Genomic DNA, 19,567 nt, shown 5'->3' with positions numbered 1-19,567 from the left:
GCAGCTTGCATCCATTGCTCCGGGTCCTAGTCTCTGGAGCAGCAGAAAACAAGCTTGCTCCCTCCTCAGTATGACATCCCTTCAAATATTCAAACAGGGCTATCATATCACCTCTTAACCTTCTTTTCTCCAGGCTAAACATCCCCATCTCCCTAAGGCGTTCCTTAGAGGGCATGGTTTCCAGATCTAGACACTATACTTCTATTGAGGCAGCCTAAAATCGCATTGGCCTTGTTAGCTGCCACATCGCACTGTTGACTCGTGTTCAACTTGTGGTCTACTTGGACTCCTAGATCTCTTTCACATGTAGTCTCATTCAGCCAGGTGTCTCCCATTCTTTATCTGTGCATTTCATTTTTCCGCCCTAAGTGCAATACCTTACATTTCTCCCTGTTGAAGTTCATTTTGTTAGCTGTGGACCATCTTTCTAGTCTATTCAGGTCATTTTGAATTTTGATCCTGTCATCTGGAGTATTAGCTGTTCTTCCTAATTTGGTGTTATCTGCAAATTTGATAAGTATGCTCCCAATTTTTTCCTCCAAGTCATTGATAAAGATGTTGAACAGTACTGGCCCCAGGACAGAGCCCTGTGGGACCCCACTGGTCACTTCTCTCCAGGATGAAAAGGAGCCATTGTTGAGCACCCCTTGGGTTCGTCCGGCAACCAATTACAAATCCATGTAACAGTTGCCTTGTCTAGCCCACATTTTACAAGCTTGTTTGAAAGAATGTCATTGGGAACTTTGTCAAAGGCCTTACTGAAATCAAGATATATTATATCCACAGCATTCCCTTCATCTAACAAGCTGGTAACTTTATCAAAGAACGAGATAAGATTTGTCTGGCATGACTTCTTTCTCTGAAACCCGTGTTGACTTTTTGTGATTATGACTTTGCTTTCTAGATGTTCACAGACTCTCTTTTTTAATGATCTGCTCCAGAATCTTTCCTGGTATAGATGTCAGACTAACTGGACGATAATTGTTGGGATCCTCTTTTTTCCCCTTTTTGAAGATGGGGTCAACGTTTGCCCTCCTCCAATCTGCTGGCACTTCTCCTGTTCTCCAGGAGTTTTCAAAGATTATTGCCAATGGCTCCGATATTACATTTGCCAGTTCTTTTAATACCCTTGGATGTAGTTCATCTGGTCCTGGAGACTTAAATTCATTTGGGTTAAACAGGTATTCCTGTACAATCTCTTTACTTATTTTGTGCTGAAATTCCCCTATTCTGTCCTCTGCTCCATTATCCTCAGATTGAGCACCCTTTGCCTTTTCTGAGACGACTGAGGCAAAGAAAGTGTTGAGTAATTCTGCCTTTTCTCTGTCTTCTGTTAGCATTTTGCCATCTTCTCTACGCAGTGGCCCTACCGTTTCTTTCTTCTTCCTTTTGCTGCGGACATATCCATAAAAGCCCTTTTTGTTGTTCATAACCCCTCTAGCAAGCCTGAGTTCATTCTGTGCTTTAGCTTTTCTGACCTTATCTCTACACATGCTAGCTATTTGTTTGAATTCCTCTTTGGTGATTTCCCCATTTTTCCATTTCTCATACATGTTCCATTTAAAATTTAGCTGAGTTGAAAGTTCCTTGGTCATCCATCCTGTGTTCTTGCAACACCTCCCATTTTTCTTCCTCAGTGGAACTGTTTTAATTTGTGCCTTCAGTATCTCCCTTTTGAGAAACTCCCATCCACCCTGAACTCCCTTCTCTTTTAATATTCCTGACCATGGGATCACCCCCAGTATTTCTCTAAGTTTAGTGAATCAGCTTTCCTAAAGTCTAGAATGCGTGTCTGACTATGCCTGGCTTCTCCTTTCCACTGTATTACAAACTCCAGGAGAACCTGGTCACTTCCACCTAAGGATCCCACCACTTGCACCCCATTAACCAAGTCATCCTTGTTGGTTAGGATCAAATCTAAAATAGCTGACCCCCTTGTTGCCTCTTCCACCTTTCGGACAATGAAAGATTATATCCCTCTATTTCTACGGTCCAATCATGAGACTCATCCCACCAGGTTTCAGTGAGGCCAATTATATCATATTTGCTTTGTTGCACTAGGATTTCGAGTTCATCTTGCTTATTTCCCATGCTCTGTGCATTAGTGTAGAGACATCGAAGACCATGTGTTCCCTTTACTTGCTGCCTGTGTAAACATTTTTGCCTCCAACTGTTGGGTCCTTGCACTGTTTGCCTTGCTCCCTCTATGACAGTTTGATTATTTTCTCCAGCCTTTTTGCCTTCCAGAATACTGTCTCCCTCCCCTATATATCTCAATTTAAAGCCCTCCTGATCAAATTTTTGAGACTATTGGCAAAGACATTTTTGCCAGCTGGTGTGAGATGCAACCCATCCCTTGCCAGAAGTCCCTCCTCATGGAACCGCAGCCCATGATCCAAGAATCCAAATTGTTCTTGGCGGCACCATCTGCGGAGCCAGTTGTTTACATCCGCTATTTTCTTCTCCCTTCCTGGACCATGCCATTCAACTGGGAGAAGAGAGGAGATGACAACCTGTGCATCCACCTCTTTCAGCTTCCTACCCAAAGCCTCATAATCCCTTATGATATTCTGAAGGCTATGCCTTGCAGTATCATTGGTTCCCACATGAACCAAAAGAAAGGGGTAATGGTCAGTAGGCTTGACAAGTCTTGTTAGCCTCTCTGTCCCGTCACGGATCTTTGCCCCCGGGGAGACAACACACCTCTCGAGACATCTTGTCAGGCCCACAAACCACTGGTTCAGTGCCTCTCAGCAAAGAGTCCCCGATAACCACTCGCCTCCTCTGAGGCTTAGCGGCGGCTGGTGGAGGTCTCTGGGTCCCCGGCTCTGTCCCTGCTGCTTGCCACTGTATGGAGATTTTTGGTTATAATCCTGCTTTGATCCGTTGGGAGAAGTGGGAAAATACAAATAAACTTATTATTATTATTATTATTATTATTATTATTATTATTGTTGTTGTTGAACATTCCAGCCATGATTGTGTCCACCTCACACAAGATAGAGAATCTTTATCAAGTGACACCATCTGGACCGACTTGGCTTTTCCAACATCCAAAGCCAAATTGTCCCAGACAACCTTCACACCTTGTACATCTTCTTCTCCAGCAGACAAGGAAAGCAAGAAGATAGACGGTCTGGCAAAGAAATGTTATGCCTCTGCAGTCCATGAAAATTGCCAACTATGCTGCATTCAAGGGAGCCTATATACAGCTCTTGATGGAGAATCACAGTCTTCCCTTACCTAGATGATAGGCTCTTCACTGCTCCATCCCGAGAGACATTGCTCCAGGACATCTACTTCACTCTGTCTCTCTTGGTCTCAAGATCAACTTGGACAAGTCAAATCTGACTCCCTCCAAACAAGTCAGATTCGTTGGGACGATTCTCGACTCCGAGACCTCCATGGCATACCTGCCACAGGACAGGTTCCAGTCCCTTTGCTCAGCAGTCCAAGCCTGCCTTCCACGAAGACACATACAAGCTCATCTTATTCAGATAGCTATGGGACATCTAGCCTTGACCACCTTTGTCACCCCATGGTTGAGACTCCGTTTGAGACCGTTCCAATCCTGGGTTCTTTCTGTGTTCAGTCCCATACGGGACCCTCCCTCCAAGATGCTCCCCATCCCAAGACTAGTTCAAAGATCTTTACGATAGTGACTCCAACCCGACAACGTGTGCATCAGGATGCCCTTTCTGCCTCCAGTACCAGACATCACTCTCACAACAGAGAGTTTACTCTTCATGGTCTTACGATAATCCTCTCATGCGACTCCCTGGACTATCTAGATATGATAATGAAGATGTCCCCTCAGGGGAGGTGTACATGTCCCCTCGCTTTGATCTTAATGGTGGCCAGGCTATTAGAGTTCATCTAGAGGTCATTAAGGGCTATCATTTATACCAAACATTATATGGAGCAGCCAAGGTAACACATATTCCATTGTCTGGGTTGCACTGGTGGTTCTTAAAAATAAAGATACTGAGATGGTTTTTAGAGTTTCCATGGATATTCATGAGGCAGCAAAGAAATAATGGCAAAGTTTTATCCATCCCTATGTTAGAGCTGATGAAGTATTCAATGACTTCTCTGGTCCTAAGGGTTGTTCTTCCTCTTTTTCTTGTTGTCCCAGGCATGTAATGAGTTCACTACCCATGTGATGAACCTGCTGCGAGAGCAAAGTAGGACCCGGCCTATCTCACCCAAGGAGATAGAGCGTATGGTGAGCATCATCCATCGCAAGTTCAGCTCCATCCAGATGCAACTGAAACAAAGCACATGTGAAGCTGTCATGATCCTGAGGTCCCGATTTCTTGATGCACGGTGAGCTTTATGCCAGATAAGCAAATAGCCACATGCTTAGTTGCTTTTGCTGAGAAAAATAATACCTTTGGATGATCACCTGATAAGTACTTTTAAGGTGATTTTTAAAATGGGTATTAGGAGAAAGTTTTATGAAACCACATGTATTATTTATTTTGATCACATGGGAAGGCCCCAAATATGTAGAGTTGCCTTCTTTGTCTTGAGTGTGATTCAGTTTGATTGACTATTGGTATATATGGCTGACACATGTTTTGTAACTGTGGAATCTTCCATTAAAAATAGTACTCCTGAATAACTGATGCTAATTTTTCTTCATTTCTTTCTCACCAGGCGGAAAAGAAGAAATTTCAACAAGCAGGCTACAGAAATCCTGAATGAGTATTTTTATTCTCATCTCAGCAACCCCTACCCCAGTGAGGAAGCCAAAGAGGAACTAGCTAAGAAATGTGGCATCACAGTCTCACAGGTAATGAGCCTAGTTATGTGGTCTACTCTGTAATTTTGTCTGTTTATCCACCTGTCCAGATGATAGGCGAAAAGAAGGAGTAAAATTAAAAGAACACAGAAAAGTTTTTTCCATCATTAGGATGTATGATCATGAATGTTAAGCAGCGTGATTATGAAAAGTAACAGCATTCTGAAGACAGAAGCAATGAGAAGTGATTTGCTAGAAATTTGTGCAAGAAATTTGTGAAGTAAAAAGATTAAAGCAAACTTTAGTACTTTGAACATTAGCAAATTTATTATAATGTAAACTTTCTGGACAGTCATTTATTTCATTAGATACAGTGAATGTTTTCCAGAATTTCAAGTATATATACAGTATGCATAGTTGTGGATAGAATGGTAGACTGCAAGATCAGAGAAAAATCAATTGCAGAAAGTCTTAAAATGACAGTTATGAGTAGTGAACACTCAGGGCTCATTTCCACTTGGGGTATAATCTGCATTGGAACCTGGCTCCACTCCGCTCAGTAAAGCAGTTCAAAAGGCCCCTCATTCCCACTATGAAAAGGGACCTTGTTTTGAACCACTTTTTTAGCTGGGAATGCCTATCGTTCCCACTGGAGGAGCCAGGGAAGGTGGCAGTCCTTCACCCTACCCCCATTCCAAACCACTTCTCACTGGACCCTCTCTCTGTTCTTCCTTTCTCTCTTCCTTTCTTCCCCTCTCCTCCCTCCCTCCCTTCCTTTTTTATGACAGAAGTGATCGCAAAATCAATCTATTGCTAACTACTTAACAATAGATTGCTTTAGCAATAGATTGATTTTGCGATCACTTATATTGCAAAAAAACCCCACAAAAACTCCTCCTCATGGGTCCTCCATTGCCAGGGAAAGCCGCTGCCACTTGCCTGGTGCTAGTGTTTGTTTGTTTGTTTGTTTGTTTTTTATTTATATACCGCTATTCCAAAGATCATAGCGGTGAACAGCAAGTAAGCTAATTAGCAAGTAAGCTAACTTACCCCCAACAGTCTGGGTACTCATTTTAGCGACCTCGGAAGGATGCAAGCCTGAGTCGAGCTTGGGCCCTTTTGCTGGTCTTGAACTTGCAACCTTGTGGTTTCGAGTGAATGGCTGCAGTACAGACATTTAACCACTGCGCCACCAGGGCTCCTTCCTTCCTAGTGGGGCTTCCTTCCTTTCCCTCTCCCTCTTCTTTTCCTTCCTTCCTTGCCTTTTCCCTACCTTTCTGCTGGGCCTCCACCACTGTTCCCAGGGCTGGCGGGGCTTCTGGCACTTATGCTGTGCTGCCACCGCTTGCCCCTTGATGGCTGGCAGTATGGCAGCATCATCAGAAGGCCCACCAGCCCCAGAAACAGCAGCGGAGGCCCGACAGCACCACTGGAAGCCATGGCAGCCCCAGGAACAGTGGCGGAGGCCCGACAGGAAGGTAGGAAAAAGGCAAAAAAGGAAGGAAAAGGAGGGAGAGAGGGGAAGGAAGGAAGGAAGGAAGGAAGCCCCATCAGCACTGGGCAAACAGTGGCGGCTTTCCTCGGCAATGGAGGACTAGGGAGGAGGAGGAGGAAGAGGAGAGCGAGTTTTCATGTGGGGTTTTTTTGTTGTTGTTTTTTTGCAATACAAGTGATTGCAAAATCAATCTATTGCTAAAGCAAGTAGTTGCTTTAGCAATAGATTGATTTTGCAATCAATTCTATTGCAACCCCCCCCCCCCCCCCCCACCCAATTCTAATCTGGCATTCCCACACATCAGAATCAATTTTTCTTTAAAAAAAACCAAAAACACCACTTTGGAACTACTGTCAGGAAACCCTGGTTATTTGTGTTTGCCCCACTTCTTTCCTTTTGGAATCGATCCAAGGAGGATCAGAACTGGGTTCAAATGGGAATGCAGGCCGTTTGCCCCAAATCCTTCTTCGGAGCAAACTGCAGTGGGAATGACCCCTCAGAAACCTTTTACTGATAACACAAAAATCACAGTATTAGGTAATCCAATTAATGTAGGCAACATAATAAGAAACCTTTCTCAAGATTCATTCTTCTGGAAATAGTCTGTTGCTTAATGTATCTGTATCTTCACTGTATCTCAGCAGTAGGGATATGATGAAATCTTGCTAAATTACTCATTCTTGATAAGATAAGAGTACTGCATATCAGTACACCCTGTCAAGGGTTTGTTAACCCCCAGAAATCTCTCACCTTCAGAACAAGAGCAACACAACAAGCACACTTTTTCATCAGGGTTTTTCGATATGTACAAAAGTAGTCCTTTTCCTTTTCTAACTGAAAGGATTCACACAGAGCAAGCACAGAAGGACTGGATGGTCAATTAAAAAAATATAAATAACCCATTCAGTGCTTCTAATTTCTATAGATACACACAACAAGACAGAAACTATTGTAATTTAGCTGCATGGTTTACACAAATTTCATTCTTGTATGCAAAAAACGTTTTAAGATTAAAAGAAAATATTTCACAGATGAAAAGAAAAAAATGTGGTTTCTCATTCTCACAAGAAAGAATAAAACAATGAGGATTTATATCCCTAGTTATCAGTTTGTCACTGTAATCTACCTTAGAAATGTCTTTCTGCCATTATAATGCTCTTTCTCTATCTAACCCAATTACCACATTTCATGGATGAAACCAGAAAGAGTTTATTGAAATAGATCAGCAAAGCAGCACATCTTTTACCAGAAATAATTTACCAGATTTTGTTTCACTTCTCTATCTTCTCCAGATCAACCTCCTCCACTTCCCTATCACATTCTACCTACAGCTGTCTCCTTCCTTCCCCTGTACTCTGAACATGGCTACAGCATAGTTAAACAGACCCAACTATAACATGACAGAAGGAGACCTAAGGGGTGACTCTAACAACCATAATGGTCACTTTAAAAGTCAAGATAAGAAAAGTCAAAACCCTGAAAGCTTTAAGTGTTCTCCCAGTAGTTTTTGATATTACTCTTTTGGATGTCAGATTTCTGTTCATTTACTATTTTGGATAGTGACAGGAAAGAAAAAATATGCCCCCCGTCTTTTTTATGCTCCCCAACACTCCCCAAGATCCTCAAGAAACAGAAAAGGCACTGCTAGATTTGGTGGCACAGCCTTTTAAAGTCAAGCAGTTTGCCACTGCAGTTTGGTGACAAATCATTATGGCTTTGGGAGGAAGAGGAGGAGAAAATACACTGCGGCCACCACAACACAGACAAGAACTCCCTCCCAGCAAAGGCCCGTTACAGACCACCCAAAAGGGGTGGTCTTGGGCCGCTGCTGTTTGCTCCGTGAGGGAGCCGCAGCAGCCAAACCGCGCGACTCCCTCATGGAGCAAAAAAGGAGCGCGCAAATCGCGCTCCTTTTAGGAACCCGGAAGAGACGCCACAAGTGCCAAAGCACGCACTTGCAACGTCTCTTCCAGGTTTGGACGTGCGGACGCAGAGCGTCTGCTACGTCAAGATGGCGGCACCCATCTGTATAGGGCGCCGCTATCTTGACGTATCAGTTACGCGCGAGGGGCAAGGCGCGTCTGGAAGTGCTGCCCCTCACGCGTAATCGCGGCGCGAGGACGGCACCTCGTAGGCCCATCTATAATGCGCCAAAGACATGGAGACTTCCTCCAGCAAAGAGGCATTAAAGAGCCCCCCTCTCCAGAAAAGAGGCCAAGGGGACTTTTCTCTCAATGTAGTGCTGAGAAGCAACTTCCTGCTTCAGGGACAACTGAAACAGGTTTGTCTTGCTCCTTGCTTTCATCTGCAAGTGGCTTCAGTTTCCCCTGAAACAGGAAGTTGCTTCTTCGTCTTGAAACAAAAGGCAAAGCCCACTCAACTTTAGGAGGAAAGACATAGTTGTCATCTTGGTCTTTGCTTTTTTTTTTTTTCCTCCTCTGTGTTGTTGCTGGCAGGGAGGCTCTTTGGTATGTCTTTGCTAGGAGGAGGGCTCTTCATCTTTGCTAGGATGGGGCTCTGTGCCATTGTTCACTTCTCTTCTTCCTACTTACTTCCCTTGTAGGATGTGCAGGTATTTTTGTTTGATAATAGCAAGCAAGTAGCAAGTACATTTCTACTTGCAAACCAGCTCCAAGTAGTCTTGGATGACACCGATTATCTCGATCCATTTCAAACTGGCTTTAGGTAGGGATACAGAGTGGAGACTGCCCTGGTCGCCTTGGTTGATGATCTCCATCTGTGCATTGACAGGGGAAGTGTGGCCCTGTTTGTGCTCTTGGACATCTCAGCAGCCTTCGATACCATAGACCATGGTATCCTTCTGGAACGCTTGAGAGAGTTGAGAATCGCCGGCTCTGCTTTGCAATGGCTACGTTCCTACCTCTTGGACAGATTCCAGATGGTGATGCTGGGGGACAGCTGCTCCTCTATGAGAGAGTTGACATCTGGCTTCCCTCAGGGCGCCATTCTGTCCCCCATGCTGTTTAACATTTACATGAAACCACTGGGTGAGATCATCCGGAGACATGGGGTGGGGTGTTATCAGTACGCTGATGACACCCAAATTTATTTCTCTATGTCTCGGACTGTTTCAGTGACCAAGGAGCGCATCTCCTCCCTGAATGACTGCCTGAAGTCGGTAATGGATTGGATGAGGGAAAATAGACTTAAGCTGAATCCAAATAAAACGGAGGTACTCGCGATAGGTAACCCCAATCCGGGTATGGAGATAAGTTCGCCAGTTCTAGATGGGGTCACACTTCCCCTGAAAGACTGCGTCCGCAGCTTGGGATTGCTCCTGGATTTGTCGCTTCAGCTGTCTTCTCAGATTGATGTGACAGTCAGGAGTGCCTGTTATCAACTTCGGCTGATACGCCAGTTGCGCCCCTACCTGGAGCAGCAGGACCTAGAAACGGTCGTACATGCTCTAGTAACCTCTCGTCTTGACTTCTGCAATGCGCTCTACATGGGGCAACCTTTGTGTCACGTCCAGAAGCTTCAATGGATACAAAACATGGCAGCCAGACTGGTCACTGGAAAATCCAAGTTCGACCATATTACACCTATTTTAAAATCACTACATTGGTTGCCTATTAGCTTCCGGGCACAGTACAAGGTGTTGGTTATCACCTATAAAGCCCTACATGGCCTGGGTCCAGTCTACTTGAAGGAATGCCTCATCCCATACAATCCTTCCCGTACACTCCTATCCTCCGGGAAAAATCTTTTACAATCTAGAAAAACCAGACTGGTGGTGACCTCCCGGAGGTCCTTCTCTGCCACCGCTCCAAAAACCTAGAATGACCTGCCAGAAGAGATTCGCCAATTATCCTCACTCGAGGCTTTTAAAAAGGCAACACAAACCTTTCTCTTCTGGCAGGCCTTCCCCGATTGATAATGTCCAGAACCATTTGAATCCCCCTCCTTTTATTATTTTTCTTATTTGCGGTTTGTTTTTCTTTTTGTTTTTAATTTTTGATGTGCGTTTTAATCATGTTTTATTGTTTACTTTTATAGTTGGGAGGGAGGGTTGGGCCGGGGTCTTGTGGGGCTTGTTGTTTTTATTATTGTGTATTGTATGAACTTTGTTGTTACCCGCCTCAATCCTCAAAGCGGAAGAGGCGGGATATAAATGTATTATTATTATTATTATTATTATTATTATTATTATACTGCTTATCATTGCACTTAAGTGCACTTAAGCACTCCCTAAACAGTTTTACAATGTGTAAGCTAATTGCCCCCAACAACTGCCTCCCACGGAAGGATGTGAGGCTGAGTCAACCCTGAGCTCCTGGGTGGTACTGAACCCACAACCTTGTGGTTTATGAGTGAGTGGCTGCAGTACAGGCATTTAACCACTGTGCCACCAGGGCTTCATAAAATGGAGGAGTTAAAAAAATTGGAGGGGAAAATATGACAGGCACCCTAACAAACTCCTACAATGTCAATGTGCATACCCAACATCTGGAAATTGCCTACCCCTTGTATAGATTGGCTTGTTTCATACTTTGAGTGTATTGCTGCCAAAATTCAACTGAAGCGGAGGCCAAGGCGGGACTCCATTGCCGCCTTCTTCACCATCGGCTCTCCAGCAACAGCGGCAGCGCAGAAGCAGTCAGGCCTGGGCGAGGCTCTCTTCCGCCCCTCCTTCCACCTGCCTGGTTGCCAGAGCAACGCAACTGACGCGGAGGCCAAGGTGGGACTCCATTGCCGCCTTCTTCACCATCGGCTCTCCAGCAACAGTGGTGGCGCAGAAGCAGTCAGGCCTGGGCAAGGCTCTTTTCTGCTCTTCCTTCCACTTGCCTAGTCTCAAGACCATTGAACTCTGTCCCCAGTTTTTGTCATTACTTAAAATGTCACAATAGATCGATTGCAGACTATTTAGGGGACTACGAGACACTGGTTAGATGGAGGGTCTTGGGGTCAACCAAGATATATATCCATCAATGTATATTTCAGGGGAGGGATTAGATGTCTTCAACAGAGCAGCAATTCAAGTTGTGCAGGGCAATGGAAGATATGGCGTTAGCAGGGCAAAAGGTCGTTACAGAAGAAGACGTGATAGATGTCTGATATCTATTCCGCCATCCATTCGCCCTGCTACCACAAAAGATCTGGAGAACATGCCTAACCATTCGCCAAACCTTTCCCTGCTCTTATGTAATGCCAGGTCAGTGAAGAATAAGTCCCGTATCATCTATGACTTACTGATAGATCACAATGCTGACCTGGCATGTATCACAGAGACCTGGCTAGGAGCAGATAGCTCTGTAACCTGGGCTCAGGCCCTTCCGGCCGGGTACTCTGTCAATGAGCAGATAAGGGGAAGCGGGCAGGGGGGAGGCGTAGCCATAATCCATAAAAACAATCTCACTTTAATCAGGATACCTATCCGTGCATTAAACCACATTGAATGCATTTACCTTCGCTTGAAGACCAGAGAGAGTTTGGGGATTCTGTTGGTCTATCACCCACCCCGTAACGTAACAGACTCCCTAGCTGAGCTGACACAACTAGTCTCAGAGCTGATGTTGGAATCGCCTAGGCTGTTAGTCCTGGGTGACCTCAACATCCCTCTCAAGGGTGATTTGACTAATCTTACTGGTGCGGCTCGGGAATTCATGGGTTTCATGACAAACATGGGCCTCTCCCAGATAGTCTCTGAGCCCATGCATTCTGCAGGTCATACTCTTGATGTGGTCTTCTGTACCGAACAGGCATATCCATGGGCAGAAATAACTAGTATCTCCGCATTATCATGGACAGATCATTTCCTGGTTAAGGTTGGTCTGGAGACTACTATTCCTCCGTCTAGGGGTGGAGGACCAATTAGAATGGTCCGCCCTCGAAGGCTGATGGAACCCATTAGGTTCCAAGAAGCCCTAGGGGGTTCTATGGTTGCCAGTGCCAGTGACTCTGTTGAAGTTCTGGTTAATTTATGGAATAACAACATCACCAGAGCTATAGACATGATCGCTCCCAAGCGTCCTTTCCAACCCACTAAAAACCGTAACCCTTGGTACACTGAAGAGCTTAAACAAATGAAGCGGGTTGGACAACGACTAGAGAAGCGGTGGCTGAAATCTCAACTCATATCTGATAAGATACTTCATAGGACTTTTCTTAGGTCCTATCAAGTGGCGATAGATGCAGCCAAAAAATCTTTCTACTCTGCATCTATCGCGTCTGTGAAATCTCGTCCAGCTGAGCTGTTCAAGGTGGTAAGGAGTTTAACACAACTGCCTCCCACCCAGAACCCTCTATTAGAGTCAACCATAGTTTACTGTAATGCTTTTAATGATTATTTCACAGATAAAATCTCTCGGATAAGAGCTGATTTGGATGCCAACTTTAAGTCAGAAGCAATGAGAGAGGCATCCAACGCCTCCGCCATTACTGTTAGACTGGATCAATTTGAGTCGGTAAGTACTGAGGACGTGGACAAGCTCCTTAGTAGTCTGAAAAAAAACAACTTGCCCTCTTGACCCTCGCCCATCCTGGCTGGCTGTCCAGAGGGTTGATATAGTCAAGCTGATGCTGAAAAATATAATCAATGCATCCTTCAGGGAGGGTACCCTGCCTTCTTGTCTTAAGGAGGCAGTGGTCAGACCACTCTTTAAAAAGCCCTCCCTGGACCCTCTGGATAGAAATAACTATAGGCCAGTCTCGTTGTTGCCATTCTTGAGCAAGGTGATCGAGAGGGTGGTCGCCAATCAACTACAGGCAGTCTTGGATGAAGCTGATTATCTGGACCCATTTCAAACCGGATTCAGGGCAGGATACGGAGCTGAGATGGCCTTGGTCGCCTTAGTTGATGATCTCCGTCTAGGCATCGACAGGGGAAGTGTGACCCTGCTGGTGCTCTTAGACCTCTCAGCAGCATTCGATACCATCGACCATGGTATCCTTCTGGAACACCTGAGAGAGTTAGGTATCGGAGGCACTGTTCTACAGTGGTTCCGGTCCTACCTCTCAGGCAGATTCCAGATGGTGGCGCTAGGAGACAGTTGCTCTTCTAAAAGAGAGCTAAAATTTGGTGTACCCCAGGGCGCAATATTGTCTCCTATGCTGTTTAACATTTACATGAAGCCGCTGGGAAAAATCATCCGGAGACATGGGGCAGGATGTTATCAGTACGCTGATGACACCCAAATATATTTCTCTATGTCTCAAACTGATGCAGTGTCTATGGATGGCATCTCTCCTCTGAATGCCTGTCTTGGGGCGGTAATGGACTGGATGAGGGAAAACCGACTCAAGCTGAATCCAGGTAAGACGGAGGTACTCGTTATAGGAAACCCAAGCCCAGGTATGGAATTATGTCAGCCAGTTCTGGATGGGGTCACACTTCCCCTGAAAGACTCTGTCCGCAGCTTAGGGGTGCTCCTTGACTCGTCGCTTCACCTGATAGCTCAGGTAGATGCGACAGTCAGGAGCACTTGTTACCAGCTTCGGCTGATACGCCAGCTGCGCCCCTTCCTGGAGCAGGGAGACCTTGAAACAGTTGTACATGCGCTGGTCACCTCTCGATTGGACTTCTGTAATGCGCTGTACATGGGGCTACCCTTGTGCCAAGTTCAGAAACTTCAACTTGTACAAAATATGGCAGCCAGGTTAATTACAGGTACTCGTCGTACCGATCACATAACACCGGTTTTGAAATCCCTTCACTGGCTGCCAATTAGTTTCCGGGCAAGGTACAAGGTGTTGGTGATTACCTTCAAAGCCCTACATGGCTTGGGTCCAGAATACTTAAGAGATCGCCTACTTCCATACTGTCCGTCCCGCACTCTAAGGTCCTTGGGGAAGAATCTACTTCAGCCAATAAGATCTAGGCTAACTTGAGTCACCCAGAGGGCCTTTTCCATCGCAGCTCCGAAGCTATGGAACGACCTGTCGAAGGAGATCCGCAACATTTCTACTCTTACAGCCATTAAGAAGGCTCTTAAGACGGATCTCTTCCGGCAGGCCTTCCCTACCTAGTTCTACTCCCCATTTACTGTGACTTATGTCACTCTGTCCACCAATTCTTCTCTTAAATTTAATGAGAAGAATTAAATTAAAATTAATTAAAATAAAATCCTTGCCTCAAGAAGAAGAGCCCTCCCTCCATGACATCATCATCAGACCTGGGAGGGAATGAAAAAGAGAGGCCGAACTTCCATCAGGCCTAACTGTGAATGTTCTCACTTCGCTCTCTTTAATTTTATTGTATTTTATTTATTTATTGTATTTTATTTTATTATCTTTATTTTTACTGTTGTAACCCGCCTGGATTCCTTGTGATTGGGCGGGCTATAAATAAATCATTATTATTATTATTATTATATTATTATTATAAAATATGCACTGTGGCCTTGAGAAATGCTGTGAAACAAGATTCCAGTGAACCTGCATGATGCACAGCCTAAAGCAGTCACAGACATAATGACCACTATAATTAGACCTCAGTAAATTATTCTCCAAGTCAAAGCTTTCTGGGAGAAAAGGAGAGGAATCACACTTTTCCTGTGGGAAATTCCTACCTTCTCTCAGCCTAGCTTTGGAAAAGGCTGTAGTTGCTTTGCTTTTTCTGTTCTCAGATATCTCAGAAGGAGAAGATACATCTTTGTTTAGCTACTTGGTCAACCTATATAAGCTCCTGCTTTCAGCCATACCTTTGGTTTTTCTTCACTACAGCAAAGAATGGGGCTGATGCACTTAGGGAACATGAAGGGATCATGGGGTCCATGCCCACCATAATTTAGAAGCTGTCATTGCAGATGGAAGATGAAACCTGCTACATCCATTCGTCACAAATAAATTCTTCCTATGGATCTTTGGAGGAAGGAGCTGGAGTGGATCCAGCCCAAGCTTAGAGCATAATAGTATATATCACATTGAAAGATGAGCAAGTGAATGAACCTATAAGGCTGAGACTGACAGTATTAAGTTCTGTAATTGTGTTGCCAGAATAGAAAGAGGAACATCATTGCATTTTGGGTTTGTGGCTTTATAACAAAACAGCAGCCAACAGATTTGAAATGAACAATACACATCCCCAACCACAAAAAAAGGAGACTCCAAAGACTGCAGTAATTATAGAACCTTAGCATTATAGAACCACATAAGCAAAACTATGCTCAAAATTAGGCAGCATAGACGCCAATCATATACGGAGAGAGAATTCCCAGATGTCCAAGCAGAGTTCAGGAAAGGAAGATCCACTAAGGACCACATTACAAGCACATGATGGTTAATGTAACGAGACAAAGAATTTCAGGAAAAAGTAAGCATATGCTTTATATACTATAGCAAGTCCTTTGCTTGCATAAGTCATGAAAAGCTATTGGATGCTCTTAAAAAATTCGAGTGCCAAGTACATTTGGTAGTCCTGATGAGGATTCTGTACTTGGGACAAGAAACTACTATAAGAACAAAATATGGAAAAAACAGAATGGTTCCAATTGGCAAAGGGGTCAGCAAAGGCTGCATTTTATCACCCTATCTGTTCATCTTGTATGCAGAAAATATCATACATAGAGCAGGTTTATACAAAGAAGAAGGAGGAGTGAAGATAGGAGGAAGGAACACCAACAATCTTTTTTCCTCCATATAATCTTTATTATTCAAACATGTAAAGTTAAAAGATTTACAATGTAATACTAGTTCCACGCACAAAGTAAAAAGTAACAAGTTACATTCTATAGACTTTACATTGTCAAAAAAAAGGTCGTCTTCCTGTTAAGTCACCGGATTTGTCCCAGAGTGCTTTCTCCTGAAAGACTAAAAAGGGAGAAAACTATCTGAATTGCTGTGTATTAAGCAAAGTGTGCAAAGAGGAAAGGAAATATAGTTTTTTTACATTTAAACATACATCCAAAGAAAGAAAAACTTCCTCTTTGTTTTTATCATTCCCTCTCAGGAGAAGATTGTATTAACATTGTAAAAATACAAATTAAGTTTTTTAATTCGTCATCTCGTTTTAAATGGAATGCTTTATCGGAGGTGTCGTTTCTATAATTAACAGACCTGCAGTAATAAAGAAAAAGGAAGTTATTTACATAGGCTGGAGGGCAGAGAGATATGACAATACTATCCCATTAAAGAGAAAGAAAAAAGGAGAGCCTCAAGAGGAATAAAGGGTTCCATTTCTAAATTTCCAAAAGATTTGTTTTTATATTCCATCTTAATTCCCAAATTTTTAGAACTTTCCCCAATGGTCTTTCCTTTCCTCTGTATTGTGTACTTTTACCTGACAAGAGATCTTTTGCCTGACAAGAACTTTCTATATTCATTAACATTCTGCATCCAACAGTCCCATGTAGGGCATTTTTCAGATTTCCATAACCTGGCTATTGAGATTCTTGCAGCTGTCACTAAATAAATTATTATTTTCCAGAATCTTCTTTCAACTTGTACATTCAAAGTCGAAGTCATGTTAAGCAAATACAGTTTGGCATTCATTACAAATTTTATGTCAAATATCTGTTGAATTGTCTCGTGCACTTCTCTCCAGAATTTCCAAATTTCTACACAGCTCCATCAAACATGATAGATCATCCCTTTCTCTTTTTTGCATCTCCAGCATAGTCCTTGTTCTAACTTATACATCTTCTTAATTTTCCATGGCGTGTAATACCACCTATTCATAATTTTCATGTGGTTTTCTCTGGGATTTTGTGCTATTGTGAATTTATTCATCTTTTCACATGCATTTTGCCATTCTTCAATTGAAATCTTAGTCCCTATATCTCTTGCTCATTTCAGCATTTAATCTTTAATAACCTCATGTTCCGTGTACCTTTCCAGTAGCAAATTGTACAGTTTTGATACTTTTCCTTTGTCTAACTGCCAAAATATTAGATTTAAGTCATTTAACTAGGTTTCAATGCCAATTGTATTTTTATCTTCAACGTATCTTTGTCTAATTTGGAGATAGTTAAACCAGTTTACATTGTAACCTTCTTTTGCTAGTTCTTCCCTTGACTTTATATCAATATTTTCCTTACAGTCTCTTTTTATTAAGCTTTTGTATGTAAGCCAAGGCCTACTCTCTAACCATCTACCATAAAATACCTCTTGTGTAGATATTCAAATTGGTAAACTAAAATAGAATTTTTCTTTAATTTTTCCCCAAACCCATAGTAAAGATCTTCTAATTGGGTGGTTCAAAAAATCACCATTACATTTAACTTTATGATATCCCAAAAAAGCATGCCAACCAAATCTAACTTGTGTCGCTTCCAAATTGAGTAATTCCTTGTCATCTAACTTGACCCAATTTTGGACCCAGATTAGACAACAGGCCCAATAATAAAGACGCAGATCCGGTAGCAAGTAGCCTCCTCTTTCTTTCTTATCTTTTAACACTTGCCATTTTATTCTCAGTCTTTGTCTCTTCCATATAAATTTCCTAAGTTCAGATTCCCACTCTTTAAGTATCGTTTCCTTAATCACAATAGGTAGATTTAGTAACAAAAAAAAGCAGCTTTGGAAGAATTGTCATCTTTATTGCTGCGATTCTGCTGAGGAGAGAGAGATTCAAATTGTTCCATCTAATCAAGTTCTCTTTTATTCCTTTCCAACTGTTCATATAATTATTATTGTGAAGACACACCTAATTAAAGGAGGTGGCAGGTTTGGGTGTGCAAAGCCGTACCCTGGTGAGATCAAACTCTTTTACCCAAAAAGACTCTGAAGCTAAATGTAAAGTTCCAAAAGGGGGAAGTTTAATTTAAAGAACAAAATAAAGAGTTTTCTCCTCCCCAGCTCTAGATAAAAGATACTTTATAGTTTCAGCAGTCTTCAGGATGTCATCTCTCTGGGTTTGATCTCCTCACTCAATGGAGCTGTTGCAGGGCCTTTCAGCTCCTGAATTCTTTGTCTTGAAGCAGGTAACTAATTTCTGGTAACTGAACGGCTAACGTTCTTGGTAACTGATTTGGCTAACGTGTAAGAAATGCCCTTTCCGGCTGCCTGGGCCTGTTTGCCACCAAAAGACAGCTCTCTGCCTGCTCACAGCAAAGACTGCTCCAAACTAAAAGCCTCTAGCAAAAAACAGAACATGCTGGGAAAGGGCAAACCAAACCTGGAAAAACGCAGGGGATCCTACAACTCCTCCCACAACTAATACAATAAACATTTCCTACACTAAAATATACCATGGCCTTGAACCACCACGAAAGAAGAAAATGTAGGGGGAGATTCAAACAGTCCTGGCTGGACATCACAATTATCAAATAATTTTAAGCTATCTTAATTCCTAAATTAATTCCTAAATATTTAATTTTGTTCTCTATATTGTATCCTGATCTCTCTTTCAAAAGAATCTCCTCTTTTTTTGGTATATTTATTGTTATCATGACAGTTTTCCCTTTGTTTACTTTTAGACCAGAGTAGTAGCCAAATTCATCTAGTTCATGGGTTAGTTCATCAATATGTTGATTAGGGTCCTCTATAATTGCTGCCAAATCATCAGCAAAGACCCTTATTTTTGTTTCTTGGCCCTTGATTTTAATACCTTTTATCTTTGGGTTTAATTTAATGGAAGTTATCAATATTTCTATCACAGTTGTAAATAGGAGCGGAGACACTGGGCACCCCTGTTTGGTGCCTTTTTTGATAAGAAATTCTTTTGATCTCTCTCGGTTGATAACTAATTGTGCCTTCTGATACGTATATATTTGTTCAACCGCTTCTATAAAGTTTGTACCCATATCCATTTTATTGAGTACTTGTAAAAGAAAATTCCATTTCACCCAGTCGAAGGCTTTCTCTATATCAATAGCCAATATTGCTCCTTTTTTTATTATTTGCTGTAAAAAATTCTAAACTGTTCAAGACTGTTCTTATATTATTTCTAATATAGCGCCCGGGCAAGAAACCATTCTGCTCTTTCCCAATTACTGATGGTAAAATATCTTTTAAACTATTTGCCCAGATAGATGCATATATTTTGTAGTCATTGTTTAATAGACTAATCGGTCTATAATTTTCCATGAGAGTCTCACTCCAGTGGTTCCGTTCCTATCTCTCGGGCAGATTCCAGATGGTGCAGTTGGGGGACACTTGCTCCTCTAAGAGGGAACTAACATCTGGTGTCCCTCAGGGAGCGATTTTGTCCCCCACTTTGTTTAACATTTACATGAAACCACTGGGAGAGATCATCCGGAGACACGGGGCGCGGTGTTATCAGTACGCTGATGACACCCAAATATGCTTCTCTGTGTCCCCAACTGATGCAGTGACTAAGGATGGAGTCTCTCCTCTGAATGCCTGCCTGGAATCGGTAATGGGCTGGATGAGGGAAAACAAACTCAGCCTGAATCCAGAGAAAACAGAAG

The 19,567-nt window shown here is 42.9% G+C and overlaps 1 protein-coding gene across 5 annotated transcripts in view; it reads left to right on the top strand.

Annotated features, from left to right (window-relative positions):
* The window catches only part of PBX1 (PBX homeobox 1), a 550,595-nt gene that overhangs the window by 388,072 nt on the left and 142,956 nt on the right, over positions 1 to 19,567 (top strand). For all 5 annotated transcript variants that reach the window (XM_042463120.1, XM_042463121.1, XM_042463117.1 and 2 more), the window contains exons 4-5: positions 4,136 to 4,326; positions 4,660 to 4,795. In XM_042463120.1, the coding sequence (XP_042319054.1) occupies positions 4,136 to 4,326; positions 4,660 to 4,795 (327 nt within the window). The remainder of the gene's footprint in view (positions 1 to 4,135; positions 4,327 to 4,659; positions 4,796 to 19,567) is intronic.

This window comes from Sceloporus undulatus, chromosome 4, assembly GCF_019175285.1.
Source record: "Sceloporus undulatus isolate JIND9_A2432 ecotype Alabama chromosome 4, SceUnd_v1.1, whole genome shotgun sequence".
Classification (NCBI taxonomy): domain Eukaryota; kingdom Metazoa; phylum Chordata; class Lepidosauria; order Squamata; family Phrynosomatidae; genus Sceloporus; species Sceloporus undulatus.
This window is presented reverse-complemented; position numbering and strand designations above follow the sequence as displayed.